The sequence below is a fragment of the Spermophilus citellus genome (assembly GCF_964194105.1).
Source record: "Spermophilus citellus genome assembly, chromosome: 10".
Lineage (NCBI taxonomy): Eukaryota > Metazoa > Chordata > Mammalia > Rodentia > Sciuridae > Spermophilus > Spermophilus citellus.
In genome coordinates this window covers 127,523,863-127,547,988 of record NC_138197.1, presented here as the reverse complement: position 1 = coordinate 127,547,988, position 24,126 = coordinate 127,523,863, and the positions used below count along the sequence as shown (strand labels likewise).

General features: G+C 59.6%; 2 protein-coding genes across 12 annotated transcripts in view; one reads left to right on the top strand and one right to left on the bottom strand.

Moving 5' to 3' along the window:
* The window catches only part of TMEM184B (transmembrane protein 184B), a 46,229-nt gene extending 35,063 nt beyond the window's left edge, over positions 1 to 11,166 (top strand). For 3 of the 4 annotated variants that reach the window (XM_081309744.1, XM_081309745.1, XM_081309746.1), the window contains 7 exons: positions 1,518 to 1,608; positions 2,010 to 2,085; positions 4,719 to 4,810; positions 5,505 to 5,674; positions 6,106 to 6,300; positions 8,040 to 8,060; positions 8,850 to 11,166. In XM_081309744.1, the coding sequence (XP_081165870.1) occupies positions 1,518 to 1,608; positions 2,010 to 2,085; positions 4,719 to 4,810; positions 5,505 to 5,674; positions 6,106 to 6,300; positions 8,040 to 8,060; positions 8,850 to 9,091 (887 nt within the window). In that variant the 3' untranslated portion in view covers positions 9,092 to 11,166. The remainder of the gene's footprint in view (positions 1 to 1,517; positions 1,609 to 2,009; positions 2,086 to 4,718; positions 4,811 to 5,504; positions 5,675 to 6,105; positions 6,301 to 8,039; positions 8,061 to 8,849) is intronic. The other variant, XM_081309747.1, reaches the window with a different exon arrangement.
* A 1,330-nt stretch (positions 11,167 to 12,496) lies between these two features.
* Positions 12,497 to 23,828, bottom strand: MAFF (MAF bZIP transcription factor F). Of its 8 annotated transcripts, none has more exons than XM_081309757.1 (3): positions 23,771 to 23,828; positions 14,731 to 14,797; positions 12,498 to 14,241 (listed from the first exon to the last, which is right to left on the bottom strand). In XM_081309757.1, exons 1-3 carry the CDS (start codon positions 23,782 to 23,784, stop codon positions 13,789 to 13,791), a joined length of 534 nt encoding a protein of 177 aa, XP_081165883.1. In that variant the 5' UTR covers positions 23,785 to 23,828; the 3' UTR covers positions 12,498 to 13,788. The 8 variants fall into 8 exon arrangements, with proteins under 8 accessions (XP_081165879.1, XP_081165880.1, XP_081165881.1 ...); XM_081309759.1 differs by lacking the exon at positions 23,771 to 23,828 and adding an exon at positions 23,048 to 23,418; XM_081309760.1 differs by lacking the exon at positions 23,771 to 23,828 and adding an exon at positions 18,649 to 18,818.
* Positions 23,829 to 24,126: the final 298 nt, after the last annotated feature.

The following is a 24,126-nucleotide window of genomic DNA, read 5'->3' as shown; positions in this document are numbered from 1 at the left end:
TGTGAGGCTGGTTGGTGACTTACTTTCTCTCTCTTTTTCTTTCTTTCAACATTGAGACATGAATTTATTTTCCATATTATCAGCCATGGGGCATGGCCTGATTATGTGTGGCTAAGTCTTGTATCTTCTCAGGAAAACAGATTTTTTTTCCTGGAGCTGGGGATCAACCCAGGGCCTCAAGTGTGCTAGGCGCATGCTCGGCTGCACCCTAACCCTGCATACCATTTTTAAGTGACATGGCATCCCGTGCAGAACTGCAGTGTTTGGTCACAGCATCAACAGCTTTGGTTGCACAGTGCCACGAGCCGTCTCAGGACTGACCTGTGCTATGAGCCATCTTAGGAGTGACCTGTGCCAGTGGGTGGGTGTTATGCCCACTGTGGGAAATTCTGGGAAGTGTCTGCTGATTCAGTTCAGTGGAGGGAGTGTGAGACTCCATGATGGTCCCCAGAGACTTCAGAGCTGGGGTCAGGGTCCTAGGAGTGCAGAGAGGAAGCGCCCCCCCCCCCCCCCGGGCAGTGGGAGCTGAGAGCACGAAGATGCCAGAGGGTGAGGACCTGCTCTGGGGTGAGAATGGCATTCAGTGCTACTGGGAAGTGTGGGAGCGGCAGGGATCCCGCCACCACAAGCTGGGTGGCACAGGGGGCCTCAGGGACTGTGCTGCAGAGGTGATGGGTTCAAATGGGCAGGAGCCCTCTGGCTGCCCTTGTCCTCTTGCCCCATGCTCTAGGTCTTGGCTGCTGCCGTCCTCATTGCTTTTCTGGGTGCCTTCCCTTGGTGGTGCCCTCTGCAGGGCCCGCCGGCTCCTCCTCCTGCTCTCCTTCCAGGTGAGGCACTGAGAGCCCTGGCCGCACACCGCTCTGTCTGCAGCCGCACATTTCCACCTACGTTTCCCAGGCCATCGCTCACCCATGAAGATTTCAGGTCTCTGTGGTGACATTGCGCTGTGTCCCACTTCAGAAGGAGCCTACCAAGCTTCCCAGGTTGTGCCCTGCCGCGTGCGCAGCTGTCCTGTGCAGTCAGAGAGTGCAGAGCTGGGCACACATCAGGCCATCCGTGGCCGGATGGAGGTTCTCCTCTCCCTCTTTGTTTACAGTGTCTCTTGAGATCCCAGCAGCGTTGTGTTGTAAAAGTGTGACACACAAATAGACTGGTGAACCAAACTAGTAGATAAGTATCGAACGACGCCATTTCGCCCAGAATGTACACACGCTAGCCCCCAGCCCTTCGGCACCCGCCCTCCACTCCCTGTGCCATCCTGGAGTTATGGTTGTCGCTCTGTGACTTTCTTTGGGGTATTACCACAGTGTAGGTGCCACTGAGACACTGGGGCTAAACGGCACCCAATTTTAGGCTCTCCCATTAGACGGTGCCAACCTGCGGCCTCGTGGGCAGCCTCGTGTCCCACGGCTCCTCCCTGTTGGCTGTGGCTCTTTCGTTTTCGGTTGCTGTGTAAATTTCGCCAGCTGCCTGCCCGCTCTGCTGGGCTGAGTGGTTTTTCTGGACACTCTCCGCAGCCTTGGTCATCTATAACTTCCTGAGCCTGTGCTATGAATACCTCGGGGGAGAGAGCTCCATCATGGCGGAGATCCGAGGGAAGCCCATTGAGTGAGTAGAGTCTCCCTGGAGCCCCGCGCCTGGGCCTGGCTTCTTCAGGCTGTCCTGGTGTCAGCTGGACACAGACATCTCTCCCACACTCCTGAGCAAACCCCTTCCTTAGGACTCTTGGGAAGGTCTTGTGACTCGTTCTCTTCTCTTCCTGTCGCCCTTCCTTTCCTGTCTGTCTCTGGTGGTTTTAATTCTGTGCTTCCTGAGTTGGTTTCTCAGCTGAGGGCCCAGACAGCCCTCTTCCCTCACCATCTGCTGCTCTTGCAGAGGCTGAGCTGTGCTCCCCCTTGGGTTTGTGCTGCCCCAGCTCCGTGCCCCCAGCTTGTCTGATGGCGGGGAGGATGGCTGCCCAGTCCCACCTTTCCCCGCTCACCAGCCCCTTCTGTGCTTCTCTCTCCCAGGTCCAGCTGTATGTACGGCACTTGCTGCCTCTGGGGAAAGACCTACTCCATTGGATTCCTGCGGTTCTGCAAACAGGTGTGTGTGTGGCAGCCGCCTGGGTCAGGAGGAGCGGGCTGGGGACCAGAAGCCAGGCCTGTGCCCTGGCGGGAGGCCCCTGCTGTAGGCTGCCCTGGGCCCCACCTGCGGGGTCCTGCCAGGTGCCCAACTCTAGCCCTAACCTGTTTGGGAGGCACCAGGTCAGTAGCATGTGCTCAGATGGACAGTGACCTGCATCCTGGGGTTTTTTGGAACAGCTCTGGATAAGAGCAGGGGGTCGGTCTCAAACTCTTGCTCATTTTGACCAAGTCTTGATGTGTGAGACTCAGAGAAAGTACATGGGCTGTAGAATCTCAGTTTGAAAACTCATCCACTGTGGCTGGCTCTGGAGGATATTGGCATTAAAGACACATGACAGACAGACCTGCCTGGCTCCCTTCTCTCTCCTGTCCAGTGACTTCCGGTTTTCTCACTGTCCTCGCTGTGGCCCAGAGTAGCCTGGAGGGAGACATGTGGTGGTGTCCTTCAGTGCTAGGCCCAGGTCTCTAACTACTCACGTTTGACTTCCAGCTTCTCCTCAGACTGTGAGACCTCAGATAATTTACTTAACCTCTCTGTGCTTTAGTTTGCTCCTCTGTAAAGTAGACATAACAACACTTATCTCCAGGGGTGATGGTAAGGAACAGGTGAGGTGATGGATCTGCCTTTACCATAGTACTGGCTCATTCAGGGAGGTAGAATCTGAGGTGACACATCCAGTCTTCATTGGCTTGGCCCTGGTCTCCACAGGGCCTCTGCCTGTCCATTCAGCATCACCGAGCAAGTCACAGGGAAGATGAAACCCACGGCCGAGTCATCGTGGCCTGCCTGAGGGCTGGCCCTTCTGCTCGCTTCTGTGCAGGGTCCAGGCCCAGCGTGGCCTACCTCAAAGCTTCCACCTGTCAAGCCAAGTGTGCAGCTCAGCTTCCAGGCCTTCCTTCCCCAGGGTGTTTCTGAAACCAGATTCTCACCATTAGGCTGCAGGGAAGGAGCAGAGCTGCCAGCCTGGGTGGGGTGTTCTGGCTGTTTACAGCAGGTTCAGCTGCCCAGGCCCAGGCCCAGCTGTGACTCAGCCTTGTTTGAAGTTCTGTCGTCCACAGCATGTTGTGAATGGTTCCCCAGCCTGTGTGCTCAGATGCTCCACTCTCCTCCTGGAGGAGGTGGGAGAGGTAGGATGAGAAAGAATGGTGAAGCCTCTGGTCCCTGTCTCACACCCAGAGCTGCGAGGGGGCCTGAGCGTCCTGCAACAGCCCAGTGTCTGACTCTTCTCGAGTGCCTGCCAAAAGTAGATTTCCAGACCACCAGCCACCCCTCCCACGGGACAGGTGTGTAGTGGTGCCGGCCTGGCCTGTGTTGCGGGCTTCCTGGTGACTGCGATGTCCAGCCTGGCCCAGGTGTCGTTGGGCAGTGCATTTGGGCCTGCCGACTCAGTTTCCAGTGTTTTTGCGGCCACACCAGCTGCTCTGTGCCTCAGTTTCCCTTCTGTGACAGGGGATGCTGTGGTCTCACATCACAGGGAGGCACCACCCAGCAGCTCCCCACGTACATTTGGTGGGAACCGCCTTCCCCTTTCCCCAAAGGGTGTGGGTCCCACTTCCTCTGGGCCAGGTTCAGGGCCAGAAGAGTTCTGTGGGGTTTTCTGACAGCTCTGCCATCAGGGTCACCTGTGCTCTGCTGGGCAGCCCCAGTGCAAGCTGCCCAGGGCCCCTCAGATTGGAACGGGTCCTGGGGACAAGAGCGGGTTCTACAGCGGCTCATGCTGCCCCAGCTCCTTGCACCACTTGACGCCTCCCTAGCTCAGCTTCGATGACCAGAGCTCCAGCCACCTCCATGAGGGGCCCCATACTTGAGCTGACTTGCTCTCAGGAGACTGGTGATTCTCGTGGTTCTGGGGTACAGTGGTCCCCTGGGTCTGTGGCCTGTGTGAGAGTTGTAGAAGCCTGCAGAGGGTGCTGCCGAGCTCTGGGGGGGGTGCTCCCAGAGTCCTCTGCTGAGCCCCCTGGAGGGGACCCCTCCAAGAAGACCCCCACTCCCCAGCAGTGACCCTGCATTGTGGGGCTGGTCACCTCCCTTGTCGCAGGGAGGCAGCACTAGGTCAGGTCTGCCACTGCAGCAAGCAGCCAGCCTGGCCTGCACGGACTCGGCCTTCGGACTCCAGAGCCCACGTCTGGGCAACCGTTTCCTCACCTGCTGCCCCGCAGGCCACCACCCGCCCAGCCTGACAGAAACCCTGGCTTTGGCCCAGTGTGGGGCAGGGAACCAGCCAGGAGCTCTAGAGCTCCCGTCCCAGCCCCCGCCCCTGCCTCCCCTCCCCAGAACTCATCCCTGCACTTGTCCACTCTGTCCTGGGCTTGTGCATGCGCTGCTCCCTCTGCCTGGTATGGAGCTGCCCCTGTTGTCGCTGGCCACCTTCCTGATGGTCCCTCATCGTCGCTAGGGCTCCCCTGGCCTGCCTTCCCCACGCCTGTCTCCTCACAGGGTCTCCTTGGGTTGTCATTGTCTCCTGCTTATTCTGCTCCTATAGCCAGCAGTCCCCTTGGGGACCCGTGTGACCCCCCCAGTGTTCAGCACAGGCCTGCCCGAGGAGGAGTCTGGCACACTCACCGTTCGCTGCCTCCTTTCTCTCCCCACAGGCCACGCTGCAGTTCTGCGTGGTGAAGCCGCTGATGGCCGTCAGCACCGTCATCCTCCAGGCCTTCGGCAAGTACCGGGACGGGGACTTCGAGTAAGCAGTGGGTCGTCCCTCCGGGTGTGTGGGAGGAAGGCCAGTGCTCTGGTCTAGCAGGGTGGCTGGGCCCTTCCTGGGTTTCCAGGGCTGCTCTGAGCCCAGGCCTGGCAGCGCCCCCCTTGAACTTGGCCTGACGCTGGCTGAGGAGTGAGCCTGCCACTCAGTTATGTCCTCGCAGGCTGTATGGCTTCCCCAGGTGGAGCCGCGAAGGCCAGTGAGCACTCTGAAGGTGGGGGTGAGGGGAAGAGCCCGAGGGACCAGCTCGAGCCCCAGGTTTCATGTGGGGCAGTGAAGGTGGCCCTGTGCTCGCCAGGCGTCACACATACTGCCCGTGACCCACCACAGCCCCACCCAGGCAGGTGAGCGAACTGGGCTCAGCTGTACCCTGGTCACACAGCAAGCTTGGGGTCAACCCCTTGGACACCACTGACTGGCTGTCAGTCTGTAGCCTCCAGCCTGACTCTGGTTTTCCTGCCAGTGTGTCCCAGCAGTGGGCCCAGAGCTGGGACAGCACGGCACAGCAGAGGGAGCAGGTCGACCTGCACCGTGGGCGCACAGCCCTGTCCCACTTGGGATGCGTGCCCTTGACTGCCATCCCTCCCTCCTGCAGCTCACTGCACTCTGGGGAGGGGTACGGGGGTCACGTGTGGCAGGGCAGGTTGGTCCCAACCAGAATGTGCCCACTCTGCAGCGTCACCAGCGGCTACCTTTATGTGACCATCATCTACAACATCTCGGTCAGCCTGGCCCTCTACGCCCTCTTCCTCTTCTACTTCGCCACCCGGGAGCTGCTCAGCCCCTACAGCCCTGTGCTCAAGTTCTTCATGGTCAAGTCCGTCATCTTCCTCTCCTTCTGGCAAGGTCAGCTCCCTCCAGCCTCGTGAGGCCCCTGCCTCTGAGCCCTTTTCCACCCTCCCTGCGATTGGGTCCTAGGGTGTGGAGCTCAGGCCACAGGGCTGTCTTAGGTGGTCCCAGCCTGGGACTCAGGGAGCCTGGCCCATGGGGCACTCTCTGCACCCTCCAGGGCTTTTCAGAGAAGCTTTGGGAAGCTCCGGCAGAGCTAATGCACGGACGGAGGACCCCAGGGACCCCATGTAATTGAAGTCCCAGTCACCTCTTTTAGGTGACTGGCAAGGAACTGGGAGAGTGGCTTTCTGGAGGCCTTGGCTTTGTGTCACCAACCCTGTCCTGCAGCTGTGCTCCCTTACCACCACAGTGGGCCTGAGGGTGTCTGGGGGTGCGTGGGAGAGGGGCCTGGAAGTCCTTACAGGCCAGGTGGCGCCTTCCCTCAGGCATGCTGCTGGCCATCCTGGAAAAGTGTGGCGCCATCCCCAAGATCCACTCGGCCCGCGTGTCGGTGGGCGAGGGTACCGTGGCCGCTGGCTACCAGGACTTCATCATCTGCGTGGAGATGTTCTTCGCGGCCCTGGCGTTGCGACACGCCTTCACCTACAAGGCCTATGCTGACAAGAGGCTGGACGCTCAAGGTAGGAGCCAGGGTCTGGGGGTGACTCTAGTGGGGGGAAGGAGACAGGGTCTGGGGTGACTCTAGTGGGGGGAGCAGAGTTCCAGAGTACCTGCCATCCTCCAGTGCCCTGCAGGGGCGAACCCCAGTGGGAGAAGGGCCTCAGAGGTTGGGGAGAGGGGATGGCAGGACCAGGAGAGACCCCTCCCCATCACTGGCACTACTGGTATGGTCCTGGAAGCTAAGCTCACCTGTCCCTTGGAGTAGGTCCCAGTGTGGACACAGGGATGACGGGAAAGTCTGGCAGCAGACTGAATACGCAGATCCCCAGGCTCCCGATGACCAGGCCTTGCTTCTCAGTTGTCCTCCACTTCTGTCCTCTTTAAATTTCTTTTTGTTTTCTTTTTTTGGTTGGGGCGGGGGTACCAGGGATTGAACGCAGGGGCACTCCACCACTGAGCCACATCCCCAGTCCTATTTTTTGTATTTTATTTAGAGACAGGGTCTCACTGAGTTACTTAGCACCTGGCTTTTTGCTGAGGCTGGCTCCCGAGCCGCTGGGATTACAGGCCTCTTTAAATTTCTTTAAAAACAAAATACCGTGCTTACTTCTAAGAAACCGGTGATGTGAGGTCTGACAGCTTTCTCTTTACACCTGCTGGTCTCCTAGTTGGAAGGTGGTAGCAGACTCACCCCCTGTGCCAGGAAGGTCTGGAGCCCTCTAACCCCGTGCCCGCCCCACACTCTGTCTGGGGCAGCCCTTGCCTTAGAGCTCCTTGGTGACTGGATAAGCAGTGGGCTGGGAGGATGGGGACCTGTTCCAGGAGAAGGAGGAGGTAGCAGGGCGAGGAGAGGGAGCCTCTCAGCCCAGGTCCTCCCCGTTGCTGCCCTGCTTAGAAAGAGCACTGACACTCCTCTGCTGGACTTTGTCCTGCGGGCACTCCTGCCGCTGTGCTCTCAGTCACTCTTCAGTCTTTGGTCACACTGTCCAACTCTCTGCCAACTGGGAGGTCTCCACCTATTTCCCCTCCAGACCCCCATTTTTACCCCCAAAGTGGGGAGGGTCTTACAGATGCCCACCCAGGACTGAGGGCCTTGTCCCTTGGACCTGGTCTGGCAGAGCCTATATCTGTGGGAATGTTACCTGGGGCCTGGGGCCTGGGACTGTCCCCAGAGCAGGCAGGGCTGTAGTGGAGAGCCCTTTCCATGCCTCGGGCTCTGCAGAGGCTTCCTACCGCCAGCTGGGCGTCCTGCACTCGCTGTCCCCTCAGACACACACACCCCAGCCAGCAGTAGCCTGACTGGCTGTACTGCCAGGCCAGGGACAGCTGCTGCTGGCCGAGCTTGCCTCCCTCTGGCCGAGGCTCAGGGCCCATGGCCAAAGGCTCCTGGCCCAGTCTCTGAGGTGCCCAGCCCCTGTCACCCTAGGGTGAAGGCCAGCTCTGCTGAGCCTTGAGGTGTGAGAAATGGCCACTCCATGCAGAGGTGGCTCTGGCCAAGCCTGAGAAAAGGTGGAACAGGGGACACCTCTAGCCAGGGTGACCTCTGTGAGTGTGAGCACCATAGGAAGAGTCACCCCTGGGCAGATGTCCCCTCAGGCCCTGGGGGTGGGGGTAGTGGGAGCCGCCGAGGTGCCTGGGTGGGGGTGGGCCAAGCGCCTGGGGTGGGCGCAGTGCTCACTGAACTCTCTCGTCTTCTCTGCCTCCGGCTTCTCGCCCTGCCCCTTTGCCTTGCATTTGCCCTGGGTTTGGCCGTGGGCAGTGCCAACATACGGCCCTTACGGTAGGTCCCACTCTTGTCTGCACGTCTGTCCTGCACGTCACTTCTGGTCACTGTCACCAGCATGCCTCTCTGTAGCTCCTCTGTGTCCCCTTCTCCTCCCTGCAGGCACCCCTAAGGTGGGAGAGCCCCAGCACCTGCCTGCCGAGGCCCCTCCACCTGCGTTTGTCTCATCTCCCATTGTTCTGGAACATGCCCTATGTGGTTCTGGGGCACAGGGCCCCCTGCTAGGGCAGCAGGGCCTTCAGTGCCATTTTCATGGCAGAGGACATGGGGGGTGGGAAGACTAGGGTCTGATTCTGGACCCAGAGTTGGGTTGTTCACTTGTGCCTGGTGGCCTGGGCCATTTCTCCCCTCTGAGCCTGAGGGAACGCATCATTAGAGGGGATTAGGAGGAAGCATATCCTCTCTAGGGGGAAGCCAGCGGCCAGCCTGGTCCCCTCCCCACAGAGGAACACTCCCGGGGCAGGGCGTGGGCCTGGCACCACGGAGCCGTGGGCATTCCAGGCTCATGCCTGCAGCTCGCCAGTCTCTATTGGCGTCCCTTCCTGCCCGCCCTGGCTTCCCCAAACGGAGTGTCACTTTGCCCTCTGGCAGGAGGCCAGCCCACAGGATGCCCTGGCTGCTCCCGCCCTCTGGGCAGCGGAGTTTGCTTCTTGCCTGTCCTTTCTCATGTCTTGGACCCGTTCTTGGTTCAAGAGGGAATGACTGGATGACAGCCTGGGTCGGGGGTCTGTTGCAGGGTCAGGGCAGGGGCCCACCCCTCACCCTACCTCCTGCCTCCTCCCTCAGGCCGCTGCGCCCCCATGAAGAGCATCTCCAGCAGCCTCAAGGAGACCATGAACCCACACGACATCGTGCAGGACGCCATCCACAACTTCTCTCCCGCCTACCAGCAGTACACGCAGCAGTCCACTCTGGAGCCTGGGCCCACCTGGCGCAGCGGCGCCCACAGCCTCTCGCGCTCCCATAGCCTCAGTGGAGCCCGCGACAACGAGAAGACCCTCCTGCTCAGCTCTGACGACGAGTTCTAGGTGTGGCGCTGCGGGGAGGGACCCGCACCTGGGCAAGGGCGGGCCATGTCCTCCTCCAGCCTCACCACGGGGCCAGGTGGCCACACAGCTTCGGTGTTGCCCTTATTTATTGGACCAGAAACACATATCGCTTTCAGAGGAACAGCCAGACACCCTCTGTCTGGGGACATCCCAGGCTCTCCCGTGAGCCTTTAGGAATATTTATACATGGCTAATCCTGCCTGCCCGGGCCAGGGCAGAGGATACTGGGAGAGCTCCCATACCCCTGCTGCCCGTCCTGTGGCGGAGGCACCTCGGACCAGCCATGCCCAGGCCTAAGTGCTTGTGTGTGGGCCATGGCTGCAGCCTCCCAGGCCTTCCTGCAGGAGGAGCTCATGCTGAGGTCGTGCCCCCCGCCCCACGCCATGCTCTTCCCTGCCTGCCTGCTCCTCCCTGCCTAGGGAAGTCTCTTCCCAGGCTCCTCCCGCCTGCTTTCCCCTGTGTCCACCCTGTCCGATGCTAGATTGCCTCAACCTGGGCAGGAGGAGGGAACGTGGACATTCTGTGGCTGTCCCTCCTGACCCAGGCCTGCCTGGCGTGCTGCAAGGATCAGAGCCAGACACCAGGGGACCTCTAGGAAGGGTGCTCTGGTACCTCGGAGCCCTTCTGGTGAAGCAGGGGGCCTCTGGGCCCCAGGTGTCCTCGCCAAGGCCGCCTTCTGCCCACCTCCTCCTGGCCCTTTGAGGGCAGCCAGCAGCCTGCACTGCCCTCTCACTTGGTCCTTCTCTTGAAGGCATTGGGGCAGAGCCAGCTGCCTGGCTGTTCACAAGTCGGTCTTCCAGTCCTCCCCCCAGACGGAGCAGTCAGAGCCTTTGCTGAGCCTCTCCCCTGGGCTTCTCCCTCCCATTCAGGAGAAAGGTCTGTGTCCCCACATTTCGGGCCAGCTCCTGGGGGAGGACAGTGGGGATGGCCATGCAGCAGGGAGCCAGGAGGTGGAGGGTGTCCCAGACTCCTCTCCAGGGCCCTCTGTCCACACAGAGCCTGGTGTTCTGCCTCATCTGGCCCCTAGCCCATCTCTTCTGTGCCTTAGTCACATATAAAAGCCCCCTCCTCAGCCTGCATCTGCCCCAGATACCCCCTGGGGACTCCTTACTAAGCTGCTGGCACTCAGGATCCTGCAGTGCTGGGCCATGTGCCCTTAACAGGCCTTAGGAGTGACCAGGGACCACCAGTTCCTGTCCTTGCCCTCCACACCCGTGTATCCAGGGCTGAAGTCCCCAGGCAGGCTGGGCTTTTGCCAGCCAGTCTTAGGAAGAGCCTCGTGGCGTAGTGCACGTTCGTGTAGCAGGGCGTTCTGTTGCTTGAAACCCAGGCAATACTTGGGTCTGGAGTGGAGTAGCCTAGATCCAGTGAGGGAGCAGGGTCCCCTGTCTGGTGGCACTTGCCAGAAGCTCTTTTGGTCACTCCTGGAATGAACAGGCTCCTGCCCCTGGATCTAGGGGAGGGTCCAGGTAAGATAGCTGATCCCAGCGACCTTCCTGACCTCCTTCCTTCCCATGCGGCCCAGAGGCCTGCCCTGGGCTCCCATCTGGGTGGGCGGCAGCTGGAAGGCACAGGCTGTCCCAGGAGCGGCGCTGGCTCCCTCCCGTGTCTGCCTCCACGAGTCGAGTCTGCCTCCCTGACACATTGCCCCTCCTTCCAGGCCAAAGCGTGTTGCTGATTCCTGCCCCTTCTGTCCTCGGCTGCTCTGGCACGCTTGTCCTCTAGCGTGGTGGGTAGAGCTGGGAGCCAAGTGGCAGGAACTAGCAGTCCCTGGGGACACAGGGATGGGGAAAGTGTTCCCAACTGCTGCATCCCCTCCTCCTTCCTAGGATGCATAACCTACCTTGTCTTTTTTTATTATTATTTTCCAGATAGAGTAGCCCTTTGTATATAAAAATACTTGAAAATTAATTGTATGATGTATGAGAAGACAGAGTCCCTAGTTTTGTATCGTCATGACTGCCATGAGTTCCACCGAAAGCCACTCTATTTTGGTCTCTGTGACATTTTAAATGCGTGACAGAAGTGAGCAAATAAAGTGAGGAAGAAATATATATATGAGATAATATAGATTGTACTGAAACCCCCTGCCTGCGGTGAGCTTCTGTCCCTGCCTCTTTCCTGCCCCCTCTGCCTGGGGGGGTGGGGTGTCCACTTCGTCCTTCCTGAGTGTGATGTCTAGGTGATGGAGGGGAGTCACATTGCCAGGAACTGAAATCGGCATCCAGGTCCCCACTGGGCAAAGTGTCACCTCCTCCCCCAGCCGGCAGGTCACAAGGAGCTCAGCCTCTTGTTGTCATAAGGGCTGGGCGCCATGGGGGAAACCAGTGTCACCGGCAGCCCCTCTGCAAGGACTTCCAGGGATCCTCCAGAATACCAAGCTCCCCTTTGCCTCTACCCTGGGACCCTGGGGCCAGGAAGTTGGGGCAGGGGTCCTAGGCCACAGGCACCTTCCCTCCACCCTCATTCCTTGCTGGGGCCCAGCCTCCAGCTGACAGGAGCTCTCAGGAATGCAGCGTGGGTGGGGGAAATTCCCAGCCAGGCTGTAACCTCGAGGTAACAGCCACTGGTCCCTCCCAGGGCTTCCTGCTGCCCATTCCCCAGGCCTGTGCTCAGCATTTCACACATCTAGGACCCACCAGAGCCCCCACCTGAGGGAAGAGAACTCCGCAGGCCCAGTTAAGGCCTTGTGGTCTGGCCCTTTCCCACACTCCGCAGCTTCCCCAGCCCCACCATCTCCCTACCTAGCCACACACAGGGTCCTCACCCGGGCCCTGTGTGACCGTGAACACCTGCAGCTCCTCACCTTCAAGCCCCAGTGCTTTCCTGCCTATCTTCTGTAGGTGGATAAGCCGAGGGAGGCTACAAGAAACCCAATTAAGCACCACAAGTTCCACAGTAAGGAAAAGAGACCCTGGAGTCAAACTCTGATTCCGCTGACCCCACAACCACCGTCCACCCACCTCAAGGGGCCTCTGAGGCCTGGCAGATTGGGATGACGGGAATATGGGCCTGGAATAAGGCCCAGGAGTAAGATTTAGTCCTGTAGGCTGGGACTGAGGAAGCCACTTCTCCCCATGCCTCCCTGTGCTTTCCAGAACTGGGGAAAAAATTCTGACTTGATCATAGAAAATCAGACCTTGGTATAAAAGTGCTGGAAAGATAACTCTAAAATCCAGGAGTTGAACTACCCAAAGGAGGTTCCTAGGCTCTAGATGGAAGCTACAAATTTTTGGCACTGCCCTCCTCTATTCCCGCCCCATATCAGCCAGCAACACCTAGCCATGGGGGCTTACCCTCCCACCCTCCAAAGGGTCCTGAGCACCCCATCTCAGGCCACTTATTCAGTACACACACAAAACAGGCCAGGATGTACACTTCTCAATGGAAAAAGAGATCTTGACTTTATTCAGAAAGTCTACAAAATACAGAAGGCAGACAATGCTCACTGTAAGTCAGAAAATAAATAAGTTCTGGGGCCGGGCAATTTTAAAAAACATATTTTTGTGATTGCCACCTGGCTTTCCCTAAATATAAGATAAAATGTGATTTATTTGCAGGTATAAAATATAAAGTCCAGCTCAGGGCCACATGCCACTCTTCCCAGGGAGCAAGAGCTGGGCTCTGGCTGGGGAGAATAACTTAGATTCGTGCAATAAATAAAAAGTGGGGAGGGGCGGCTGTATACAGTGTTAGGGGCTGGGCTTTCCAGGAGGACTGCAAACAGTGGCAGTGGCCAGCCCCCACCCCACAGAGGATACAAAGGTTGAAGGGGTTCCTTACATCCAAGGACCCCAACTCCAGGCTTTGGGACTGTGAATCTGTCTCCTGGTCTCTGCATCTGCCATAGTGGTCACCTCCATTCCCCTTTCTCTTGGACTAGCCAGCTCCAGGGGACCCTGGCTGCAAGGAGAGCCTTGCATGGATCCAGGCCAGCTCCCTCCCTCTCTTCCACCTGTCACCTTCTCTCTCCCTCTGCTTCTCTCTCCCTCCCTTACAGAGAACTGCTTCCCAGGCCAGGGAGGTCCTCCTGGCACCTTTTTCAGTCCCTGTTCACTGTCCCCTCAAAAATCATGGCTGGAATCTTAGGGCAGCAGTAAGGAGGCCCAGCTTTTGGTTCCACCTCAGACACTAAGTGATATGTCGCCTTGGCTATGTCCTGTCCACTGGACGGCTGCCCCATCTCACCATTTCGAATGACCCTCCTAGCTTTAGGAAGCCCGGCACGCCCTGGACCCAAAGCAGAGGTGGGAGGTCTCTTCAGTGCAGCTTCCCAGCAGGACAGCCTGGCAAGTCACTCACAGGGCCAAACCTAGTCCCGAATCCTGGGAGGTTGGACATTGGCATGATTCGAGCAGTTTCGAGCAATGAGCATGCCCTCCTCACCCGATTTCACTCCAGTCCTAAGAAGGCGGAATTTCAGCAAGGAAGACCCTGGACCCGGATGCCCCCGCAACCTAGCAAAGTTGCCCCTCGCCAGGGCCATTAGGTCCCAGTTTGGGGAACTGCAAGAGGAAGACAGAGCCTGGGAAGGAAATGTGTGTTCACCACAGGGACAGGTGGCCGCAGAAAAACAGGACCTGGGGACAGAAGGCGCTCAGGCACTTTGGGAGAGGAGCGCGTCGGAGGGGCGTGGCTTTTGGTGGGCGTGGCGGGAAGGGGAGGCGGGGCGCGCACTAGGAGCAGGCGGCCGGGCCGGGGGCGGGGTCCGGGCCGGGGGCGGGGCCAGGGCCCGGCGCCGACTTGACGATGGTGATGACGCTGGCGGGCGCCACGAGCGCGGCGGGCCCGCGGGCGGCGGCCACCGAGCGCGCGAAGCCCTGCAGCGCCTCGCACTTGCCGCGCAGCGCGTCGAGCTCCAGGCGCATGGCGGCGTTCTCGCGCGCCAGCTTGTCCACCTCGCGCTCCAGCTCCGACTTCTGCTTCTGCAGCTCCTCCTTCTGGCACACGCGCTTCACGCGGCAGCTGGCGGCATAGCCGCGGTTCTTGAGCGTGCGGCGCCGCTGCTTGAGCCGCGTCACCTCCTCGGCCGAGAGCCCGCGCAGGTTCCGGTTGAGCTCGCGCACCGACAGCCCCATCAGCGCCTCGTCCGACAGGTGCGGCGTGTTCTCGCTCAGCTCGCGCTTGACCTGCGGGCAGGGGAAACTGAGGCCGCAGCCGCTCCCGCCCGTGGGTTGCGAGTCCCGGGCCTGGCGCGCAACCCGCGCTGGGGACGGTCCTCTCCTCCCCCACTCCCCCCCAGCCCCGTGTTCCTCCGTCGCCGCCTTGGCCACAGAGGCGGTGGCTGGACTTGATCCAGGCCCTTGAAGGGGACAGGAATCCGGAAGGGGAAACCAGGCCAAACCAGGATCGAACTCGAAAGGAGGCCACCCCAGGGCTCGGCCGAAATCTAACCAAGCGTCAAGTCCTGGACTCAGCCAGAACCCAGCCCGGAAAGCACCTCTGAATGGGGAAGCAGCCCCAGAGTGGGAAGTGACCTGGCCCCATGCCACCATAAATGTCTGATGCCGGCTGAGCCACCCACCCTTAGGGAGGCCAGGAAGGGAAGGGGAAGTTAGGATGTGGAGGCTCTGTGTGGGCCGAGAGGGGGCAGAGGACAACAGGAGCAGACACCTCACCTTCAGGGCTTTGCTGGATAAGGGATCCACAGACATGGTTGCAGAAGGTGCCCTCTGAGCTGCAGACCTAGGAGACAGAGGAGGTGAAGGTCACTTTGGGGTCCTCACACACACACACTTAGAGTAAAATCCAAACTCACTACCTGAGAACTGAAGCCTAACACCTTCCTCTGACCCCGAGGGTGCAGCCTTCTTAATTAAATGGATCATTCTAGCCTCAGGGCCTTTGCACTCACTGCTTTCTTTACTGTTCTCTCCCCTTAGTGACTCCTGGTCATCCAGGTACTTTGCCCAGTGCTGTCTCCTCTGAGAGATCTTCCCTGACCATCCAGACTCAAACCCCACATTGTGTCATATTATTAACTCCATTTATCAAGCCTCATAACAATCACCTTTTGTGAAGTTCTATTTGGTTCCAATTCTGGCTTATGGCTTGTCTCTCCCTCCCACACCTCTCCCACCAAAATTTCAGGCCATAAGAATAGGGCCATCACCTGCCTTATCACTTCATCCTTCTGCCCACTTCCAAGACTGACATGCAGGGTGCTCTCAATAAATAGGCACCGCCCACAGGCCATTCTTCCCAGAAGCTAAAACCTGCCTATTTGATGTTTCTAAAAAGTTTCATGGAAGTATAACCTACAGAGAGACTGTTCGTAATAACTTGGGTGGGGCTGGGGTGCAGCTCCATGGTGGAGTGCTTGCCTGGCATGCTCAAGGCCTGACTCCGCCCCCACTACCACCCAGTAAAACCCAAACCAAAAAACACATGCACAGAACGTGTACAGTGACTTCCCAAAGTACAGCCAGCACCGCAACAAGATATGACATCCCAGTCCCCTCCTCAGGTCACCCTCATTCAGGCCTGTACTTTAGGAAAGCTTCCCCAGCTGCCTGGGGGCAGCTGGGCACTAACTCAGCTTGTCCCTGGGCAGATGGGGTAGCAGCCCTGGGCTGGTGAGGGACCATCAGCCCCCGTCCTTCCCTGTGGGCCTGAATGTTCTAACAACGACCTGTCAAGCAGCTACTGTTTGCCAGCCATATGGTTGGCCCTTGGGGAATGGAGGTGAATACAACACTCATGGAGGGCTAGGCATGGTGTTGCGCGCCTATAATCCCAGCAAGGAGACCTCCTCTGGAGGCCGAGGGAAGAGGATCACCAGTTCAAGACCAGCCTCAGCAAGTACTAAGACCCTCCCTGCCTCAAAAAAAAAAAAAAAAAAAAAAAAAAAAATTAAAAGGTCTGGGGATGTAGCTCACTGGTAAAACACTCCTGGGTTCAATCCCCAGTTCAAGAAACAAAACCAAAAAATGTCATGGAGGGGACATTCAAGAGGTCAGTGGTCATCACTTTAGGCTGGAGAAGGGAACCACCTCCCCAAGGGGACCCTTTGAAGAAGTGATCCTCTGTCCCCTGTTGATCTGATCTTCTCTCTGCTTTAGTGTGAGCCTCAGTTTACTCACGGGACAATTCCCCTGGGGAGGGGACGTGGTAAGGAGCAAAGAAAAAGGCAGGTGTTTTGTGATCTGAGGTGTGGCACCCTAGGCACTGTCATTAGCGAGACCCAGGAGGCGAAAGACAGTCCAGGCTTTGGATCCTTGAGCTGTCTGTGGGTCAGACCTCATGGGTCAGCTCAGCTTCTGACACATCCTGGCAAGGTCCAGCGGTCTCCTGGGGACACATCAGAGAAATGGAAAGTGCACGGACCTGGTACCAGACATACCTGAGCCTTTTGGAAGGGTCCCCTTGCCAACCATGGGGACAGGTATGTGTCTGGCAGGTATGTGACCCTCTCTATGCTTGCTTTCCCCTTGGTGACAGAGTGGTTGGGTGTTAATCAGATCACCTCATGCCAGTCTTGGGACCCTTCCAGGGCTCCCATCTCACTGGAAGTAAAGCCAGGTCATCACAGTGGCCACAAGGAACTGCCCAATGTGCCCCGCGCAATTGCCTCTGACCAGCCACTGGCCTCCCCGGCTCTGTTCCTCCTGGACCACCTCCTCTCGGCTCCTCCAGCCCCCATGTGCTGCTCCAGGGCCCCTGCATGGCTGCCTGCTCTGCCTGGCATGGGGATCCACTAGCTACCGCAGAGCTGTACCACCCCTCAGGTCTCTTCAAATCTCAGCTTGAACCAACCCCCGGTGCTGGCAGAGACCCACGCAAGCTCTCTCCCCTTCTCCCGCCCCTGCCTGTGTCTGTAGCACTTTTCAATTTGTAATTATTAGTCACGAACATTTTATGTATTTGTTCAGCATCTGCCTCCCCGAGAGTGTCTGCTCCCAGAGGGACAGAGCTTGCACCCGTGGACTCCCCAGGGCTTAAAAGAGCGCTTGGCCAGAGCGCATGCTTGGGGTGCTAGTGGCTGAATTCTCAGGGTGACTCAGGCTCAGGTGGGGACAGTCCAGGGCTTTTGGGGAACCCCCAGCCCCTGCAGGCCCACACAGTCAGGGGTCTGGCACCTCAGAGGGAAGGAGCAGACAGAAAAGGGAAGTTGGCATTTCAAGAGGTTCCTCAGACAGAAGCCACTGGGCCCCTGGGGCTGGGAGGCTCTTAAGAGCCACCAGGCTTCTGGGATGTACTGAGAGACCCGAGGCCCGAGTTTTAGAGAACTTCCCCAACTGCCTGGGGCTGCTGGGCACTAACTCCGCTTGTCCCTGGGCAGATGGACTGTGAGGGGCATCGGCCCCCAGTGCCTTCCCTGCGGGCCTGAAAGCCTTGTGTTCTTCTAACAACCAAGAGAAGGCCCTGGGCAGCCCCGGACTTCCTCACAGAGCCTGGTGGGGGCAGGGGGTAAGGCCCACTTCGTAGGGTGGACCCCTGAGCTGCAGCCCACATTGCTAAATGCAGGCTCAGCCTGGGCTCTGGCCCGGTTCCCTGCCTGGCCCTCCAGCCACTATGGGACTTGGGCCCTGGCTGCCCCTTCAGCTGTCCTTGGGGCCCTCTACGCCCTGCCCACCCCTCCTGTCTGGACAAATCATATGGAACGTGCCAGCCTCCTGACTATGCGGATGCTACCTGTAGATGTCCACACACCACTCGCACCAGTCCCACCGGCCACACAGCCTCTTAAAAGGGCGCTGCCCCTGCCGCACACCCGGGTAGTCCAGCATGCCTTGCCGTGGGCCTCAGTTCCCCCTCCCCACGGCGACTGGAGGATCTTTCCACCAGGTGAATCTAAGCACTCCCATGGCTCCCTCCGATCCTGAGCACGCAGTCCAGGCCACCCACGCAGCACCCCAGGACCTGCGTTCTGCATTCCAGACAGGAGGAATCTCTTTCACTTCCTCCCACCCCCAGTTCATGCCTCTGGGCTGTCCCCTACCTCTTGACACTTTCCGCTGTTCCCTCCTCCCCACTTCTCCCACCAGACTCCTGCTCACCCATCCGCCCTGGGCACAGACCTCTCCTCCAGGAAGCCCTCCTGAGCCCTCGCCCTCCCCACCACAGCCGCCATCCCAGGGTCATAACAGTGGTTTTCCTTTCCATCATGAGCAGAGTCAGCCCTGGGGGTTTAAGGCCACCCAGCGCAGGGCCCTGCAGGGCAGGAGCCGGCACTGGGAGGGGCTGGGTAGTCTCTGATGCAGTCACTCAACTGGTCAGTGTCCAAACCCAGTTCCAAGGTCAAGCCTAGTGCAGAGGAAGCCCCCGGCCCGGTCTCCAGCTCTTTCTGTTTCCCTCTGCCTCCTTGCTCCCATGGTGAAGAGGTTACAGATGCCAGGAGAACAGGAGGGTAGCAGTAGGGACCCCATCTATGTGCAGCTGAGCCCGCAGAGGGTGAGGGAAACAGAGATAGTGGCGTGGTCAGAGGCTAGCCCGGTTTCCGTCCCATCCCTGTGTTCTCCGGGCTGTGTGACCTCGGGTGAGCTGCTCAGCCTCTCTGGGTCTCCACTTTCCCATCGGTAGGAACAGCACCATACCTGCCTCATGGGGTTTTGGTGGAAGCAAGTGATACAACTGCAGAGGTCAGTGACCGTCCAGGAGGAGCGGGGTTCAGGCCTGCAGCCAGCACTGGGGTCCCGCTCTGATTCGGCGCCTCCCAGTTGGCCAGAGTCACTCAGGGAACTGCAGGAAAGGTTACAGGCCATTTGCCCCCACCCCACGCCCATTTTGGCCCACAGGAGGTAGAGACCCATCATTTGCCTGAAGTCACACAGCAGGTGAATGGCTGCCTCCCTGCAAAGAGAGAGGAATTCCAAAGCCTGTAGAAGCCTAGGACTGAATCCTAATCCCTTCCCACCACTCCATCCCTGGCCTTCCTGACAGCTCTGTGAAGTTGCCTCTGGAGTAGCCCACCCTGAGGAGGCCACCCGGGGCCACCTGCCTCCTCACCGTGTGACCCTGGCAGAGCCCTTCCCCTGGGTCCTCAGAGGAAGTGGACTTGACCGTCTCCGGCCCCCCGGCACTGGAACGCCAGGATTTGGGTTAGGCCTGTCCTCAAGTATCCAGGGCCCTCGCCACCGGCTGTTTGGGGAACTGGTGTGTTGCGTGCTGTCTGGGCCACACAGAGACCCAGGGGGAGAGGGAAAGCCTTTTCTGGCGCAGGTAACTCAGCCTGCTGGGTGCTGGTGCTGAGTACTGGGTGCTGTGCCTAGCACAGAACCTGGGTTGCATAGCCTGGCCCCTCACTCGGTCACTTTTCCTCTGGGAGCTGGTCTCCCCATCTGTAAAGTTGGGGAGGATGGGAACTGCATCCGCGTATAAAACACAGGCAGCTCAGACGGGCTGCCCACGGTCCGGTCCGTCGGCTCAGCCGCATCACCTCCCCTTCTCTCTGCTCCCAGCCCCAGAGACACCGTGGCCTAATCACAGCACTTCCCCAGGGAGGTGAGACTCAGCCCCCGACCCTCTCTCAACACTGAGCAGGGACACAGCCTCAGAATCCTTCCAACACAGCCCCCCAGAGGACACCCAGGCTGAACGGCAGCTGGCAGCCAGCCGTCCCCTCTCCTGGAAGCCACCGAAGCCGGCTGCGCTCTGAAGACTCTCAGCGGGTTCCTCCCTCCTCTCCCCCACCCCCTCCTGCCTTGCCTCAGCCCCTGACCGCATCCTTGCTGAGAGCTGGGGCACCCTGTTTGCCCAGGGATGTCCTGGCTCAGCAGTTAGGCAGCTGCCGAGGCAAAGTCACAAGAACCGGGAGCTTTCCAACGGCCCTGGGCTTTCAACTTCAAGGCCCAGGCCGGGACTTCTAGGACTGTCCTCCACCTCCGTCAGGCTGGCTGATCTGGCCCTGCCCTGCCCAGCTGCTGCTCTTCTCTGAGGGAGACAGCAGAGCGGACCTCCAGGTCTGGCTTCCCAACACTCTTGGGAGCTCCACGCGATGAGCTGACTCCTGGTCCTCGGCTGCCCAGGCGGAGGCCATGAACCCTCCCACACACCCGGCCTGGCCCCCAGGCCACTCCAGAGACACCCTATAGACAGGCCCACCCACTGGCACAGGCTCCACCCTGGCTGCTGACCCCTCTTGCTTGCTCTGTGAGGACAGAGGGAAAAAATGTGTTTTCCTGGTTCTTGGCAGCGCGCTGTGTAGCCTCCTCCCTGCTGGAAAGGACGCGGCGGCAGGACAGAGCGCAGGACAGAGCGGCAGCGGACTGGGGAGACGCCCCAGCTGTGCAGCCCACTCACTCGCTGTGCAGCGTCAGGTGTGTCACCCCATCTCTCTGGGCCTCAGGTCCCCAACATGCCTAACTTCCCAAGCTTAGGGCACCTCCTACAAGAAGCATCTCTGAGGTTAGAGATTCTAGCCCAGAATGCAGCTCCCAGACCCTCAGCAGAAAGGGGGCCTTGGAGGAGGGGAGGGAATCAGTGAGGGCATCCTGGGGGCAGAGGCACCAGACACAAATGCCATCTCAGCCTTGGTCATCCTGCTCCACCTGCACAGCCTGGCTACGGGCCCTTTCAGCTGGACCAGGACCACAGCCTTGGCCTTGAGTCTTGCCACCCTTCATCTCCAGCTCCAAGAGAGCTCAGAAGGGTCATCATGGACCCCAGACTACAAACCTGGCCACGACTGGCATGTTTAAAGACTGGCACTACCAGCCTCTCCCCCAGCCCACAGGGGTTCCTGGGGCCTCAACACGTCTCCTCCACTCCCTCCCAGGATCAGGCTAACAAGGAAGGAACAGCAAGCAGCAGACCTCCCCAATTACTGTCTCCCAAAAGGGACAAAGGGACTGTGTGTGTAGAACAAAGTGACTTGAACTCTACAGGATCTGCTCACTTAGGGAGGATGCACACAGCCTAGCTGGGCACAGTGGCGCACACCTGTAATCCCAGCAGTTTGGGAGGCTGAGGCAGGAGGATCTCGAGTTCAAAGCCAGCCTCAGCAAAAGCAAGGTGTTAAGAGACTCGGTGAGACCCTGTCTCTAAATAAAACACAAAATAGGGTTGGGGATGTGGCTCAGTGGTCCAGTGCCCCTGAGTTCAATCCCCAATATTAAAAAAAAAAAAAAAGAGTCCCACAGCCTATGCCCTGATTTTCTGTTTCCCTGGGTTCTCAGGCCTTTTTCTCCATGTGTCATGGAATTCTTCAAGGACATGAACCGGGTGCTCGATTATTCAATCAGTAAACATCCAAGAAGCACCTGTTGTGTGACAGGCTCTGTGTTGGGCTCTGGGCCAGAGGAATCAAGCCCCTGCCCTCAAGGGCTTTACAGACAGTTACGGCTCCACCAGGCTCTGTGACTAGTCACCTCCCCTGGGAAACCTGCCTGGATTGCCTGGCTAAATCAGAATCCTGTTAGATACTTTCAAGCCAGAGTGACGTCTGTGCACACCATACTGCCCACTGCCCATCTCAGCTGTGGCTTTGCGTGCAGTTTTGTGGCTCTTCCTTCAATGCTGTTTCCTGGGCTTGGCTGTAAGCTCCAGGGGTGTGTGTGTGTGGGGGGTGTCTCTGGATCTGGTTTGTCATCTCCCAGCACTCGGCCCACCATAGGGCTCCGGGGCAATGCAGGACTAAAAGCATCAGTGAGGGACCCAGGTTGGGTCCTAGGCCCTAGTGGGTTCCCAGGATGACTGGAGAGGAGAATGAACCTTTCAATACTAACTTTCTATCTATGACTGAGCAAACCAGCCACTTCCCTCATCCCCTGGCCCTGAGCCCTGGAGATGGGCCTGCCTGGTTCCTGTGTTCCTGGCTGCAAGCCCCCTACTCACACCTCACATGCTCCTGGACACCCCCATGGCCTGGGGCTTGGCTCTGTTCTCTCTCCTACAGTTGCCCAGGAAAATAGGCTGTGTGTGGAAACTACTCCAGATTGCCCGTTCCTGCCCTGCCACTGGGGAATTGCTTAGTTCCTGCTGCAGGTAGGGACACAAGGGGAGAGGGGGACACAGTCGCCAGATGTGGTAGCAGAGCTCACCAGGGCTCAAAGATTCAAAATTAGACCACCCCAGCAAAGAGCAAACTCAATTGCCCCCCCCCCCCGTGATGACCCGGGGGGTGGGGGGCGCAGGAAGGCACATTAGGTCAGAGGGCGCCTTAGCCCCAGCCCATCCTGAGGCTGCAGAACCAAACGGGCAGGTGCTTTGGGCCGGCAGGTGCTTTGGGCCGGGATGGTGGGTGGGTGGGGCTAGATCGGCTCCACCCCTCCCACCAACCCTTCAAGAGGAAAAACACCTATGCCTACTGCCTGCTGATCCTACAGGCCAGAGGGGCGGCGGGGGCGAGTGGAGGGACACTCCAGGTCTACCAGCTGGCCCAGGTCCTTAAGTAGCCTCTGGGATCTGACAGTTCATGCAGGAGCCCAGTCTAACTAGTCCCACCTTGAATTGAAACTACGTGGAGTGGACTAGCTCCGCCCTATCCTCCACGACCCAGCAGGTACAGCCACCAGATCCCAACGAGCCAGATCCTTCCCTATCCCCATCTTTCTGTGGGTTTTTTGGCCCTTCTTGTTATTCCTGAGACTGAGGGGATGGGCAGTCCAGAGGTGTACAAAGTCCTCAAGGGTCCGCCCTCCCCAGGGAGCCCGAAAACCTGCGATCAAGGACCTGGGCTCCAACCCACTCTGCTGCAGGTCGCTCTCGCCTCACCCCCTGCTCAACTGGGCGGGGGTTTGATACCTCCGCCCCACCCTGTGGCTGCAGGCGCCGGCGCTGGGCGGAGGACAAACACTGGAGTCACATGGCTGCGGCCCTGGGAAACTCCGAGGAGGGCAGGGGCCGGGCCGTGCGGGCTGATGGCAACGGGGTGGCCCGGCGAGAATTCCCAGACCCTGTGACCGGGCCGCTTCCTTCGCTCGTGACCCTATTCAGTTTACTCCAGTGGTCACCGTGGGACGTCACCGTGGGACGCACCCGCTCCTGGGCACTCACCGCTAGCATCGGGCTCCGGGGAGCGCACGCGCGGACACGCGCACACACCCCGAGTAGACCGCGCACGCACTCGCCGGGCAGGAGACCCAGGACGCCTGCCAGGGGACACACGCACGCCCGCCGCCCTCGGACGTAAACAAACCGCGCACACACCGCCCGCGGGCGCCGGGCCAGGGACTGTTCCCTGCGAGTCACGTACGAGCACACCGCCCCCGCCCCCGCCCCCGCCGGCCTGCGCGGCCCCTTCCTCCCGCTCCGCCGACCCGGCGGGCGCCGGGGAAGGGGCCCGTCTCCACCGCACCCCGCCCAGCTGGCTTCGGCCGCGTCTAGGTGTCCCCAGACTTCGGTCTCCTTTTCCCCCGCGCCGACCCGGCGAGGGATACCCAGGGCCACCGACGGAGCGGGCCCCGGCGCCCGCGCCCGGCACCACCCCGGGGCGCAGGAGCCCTGCCGCCCCAGGGTCCTGCGCGCCGTCCCCGACCCGCGTCTCTCACCCGCCTCTCGGCCCGCTAGGCCTGGCGCCCTCCGCACGCGCGCGTCTCGCTGCTGTCCCCGCGGCTGTCCCGGCCCGCGCCCGGGTCCGTCTCCCCTCCGGCCAGAACCGCGGGGCGCTCCGAGCCGAGCTCCAGGGAGCGCCGAGCCGAGTTTTGTTGTGGAGCGGGCGGCGCAGGGGGCCGGGGCGCGCGGAGTTGTAAAGCGAGCTTCCCGGAATTACTCACTCACAGGATTCCTTTCATTCATAAAAACCCAGTCATGCGGTGACGTCACCGCCAAGCCGCCCCCGGGCCCCGGAGAGGCAGCCGAGAGCCTTGGCCCCGCCCCGCCAGCCCCGCCCCTGGGGCCGCCGCGGTCCCGGCGCTGCCTGGGTTCTGGGCCCTTGTTCCCAGGACCCAGGGATACGTTCATGTGACACCTCCGGAGAGACTCGTGGGTGGAGATGTCGTTTGCTTCATTTTACAGTCGACGGTCCCGGCCTCTTTCTTTCGAACTACACCCTCTGCCTGGATGATATCATCCAGTCCCGTGGTTGCAAAGGTAACTTGTGTGCCTGACTCCCAGATTTGTGTTTCCAGAGTTCC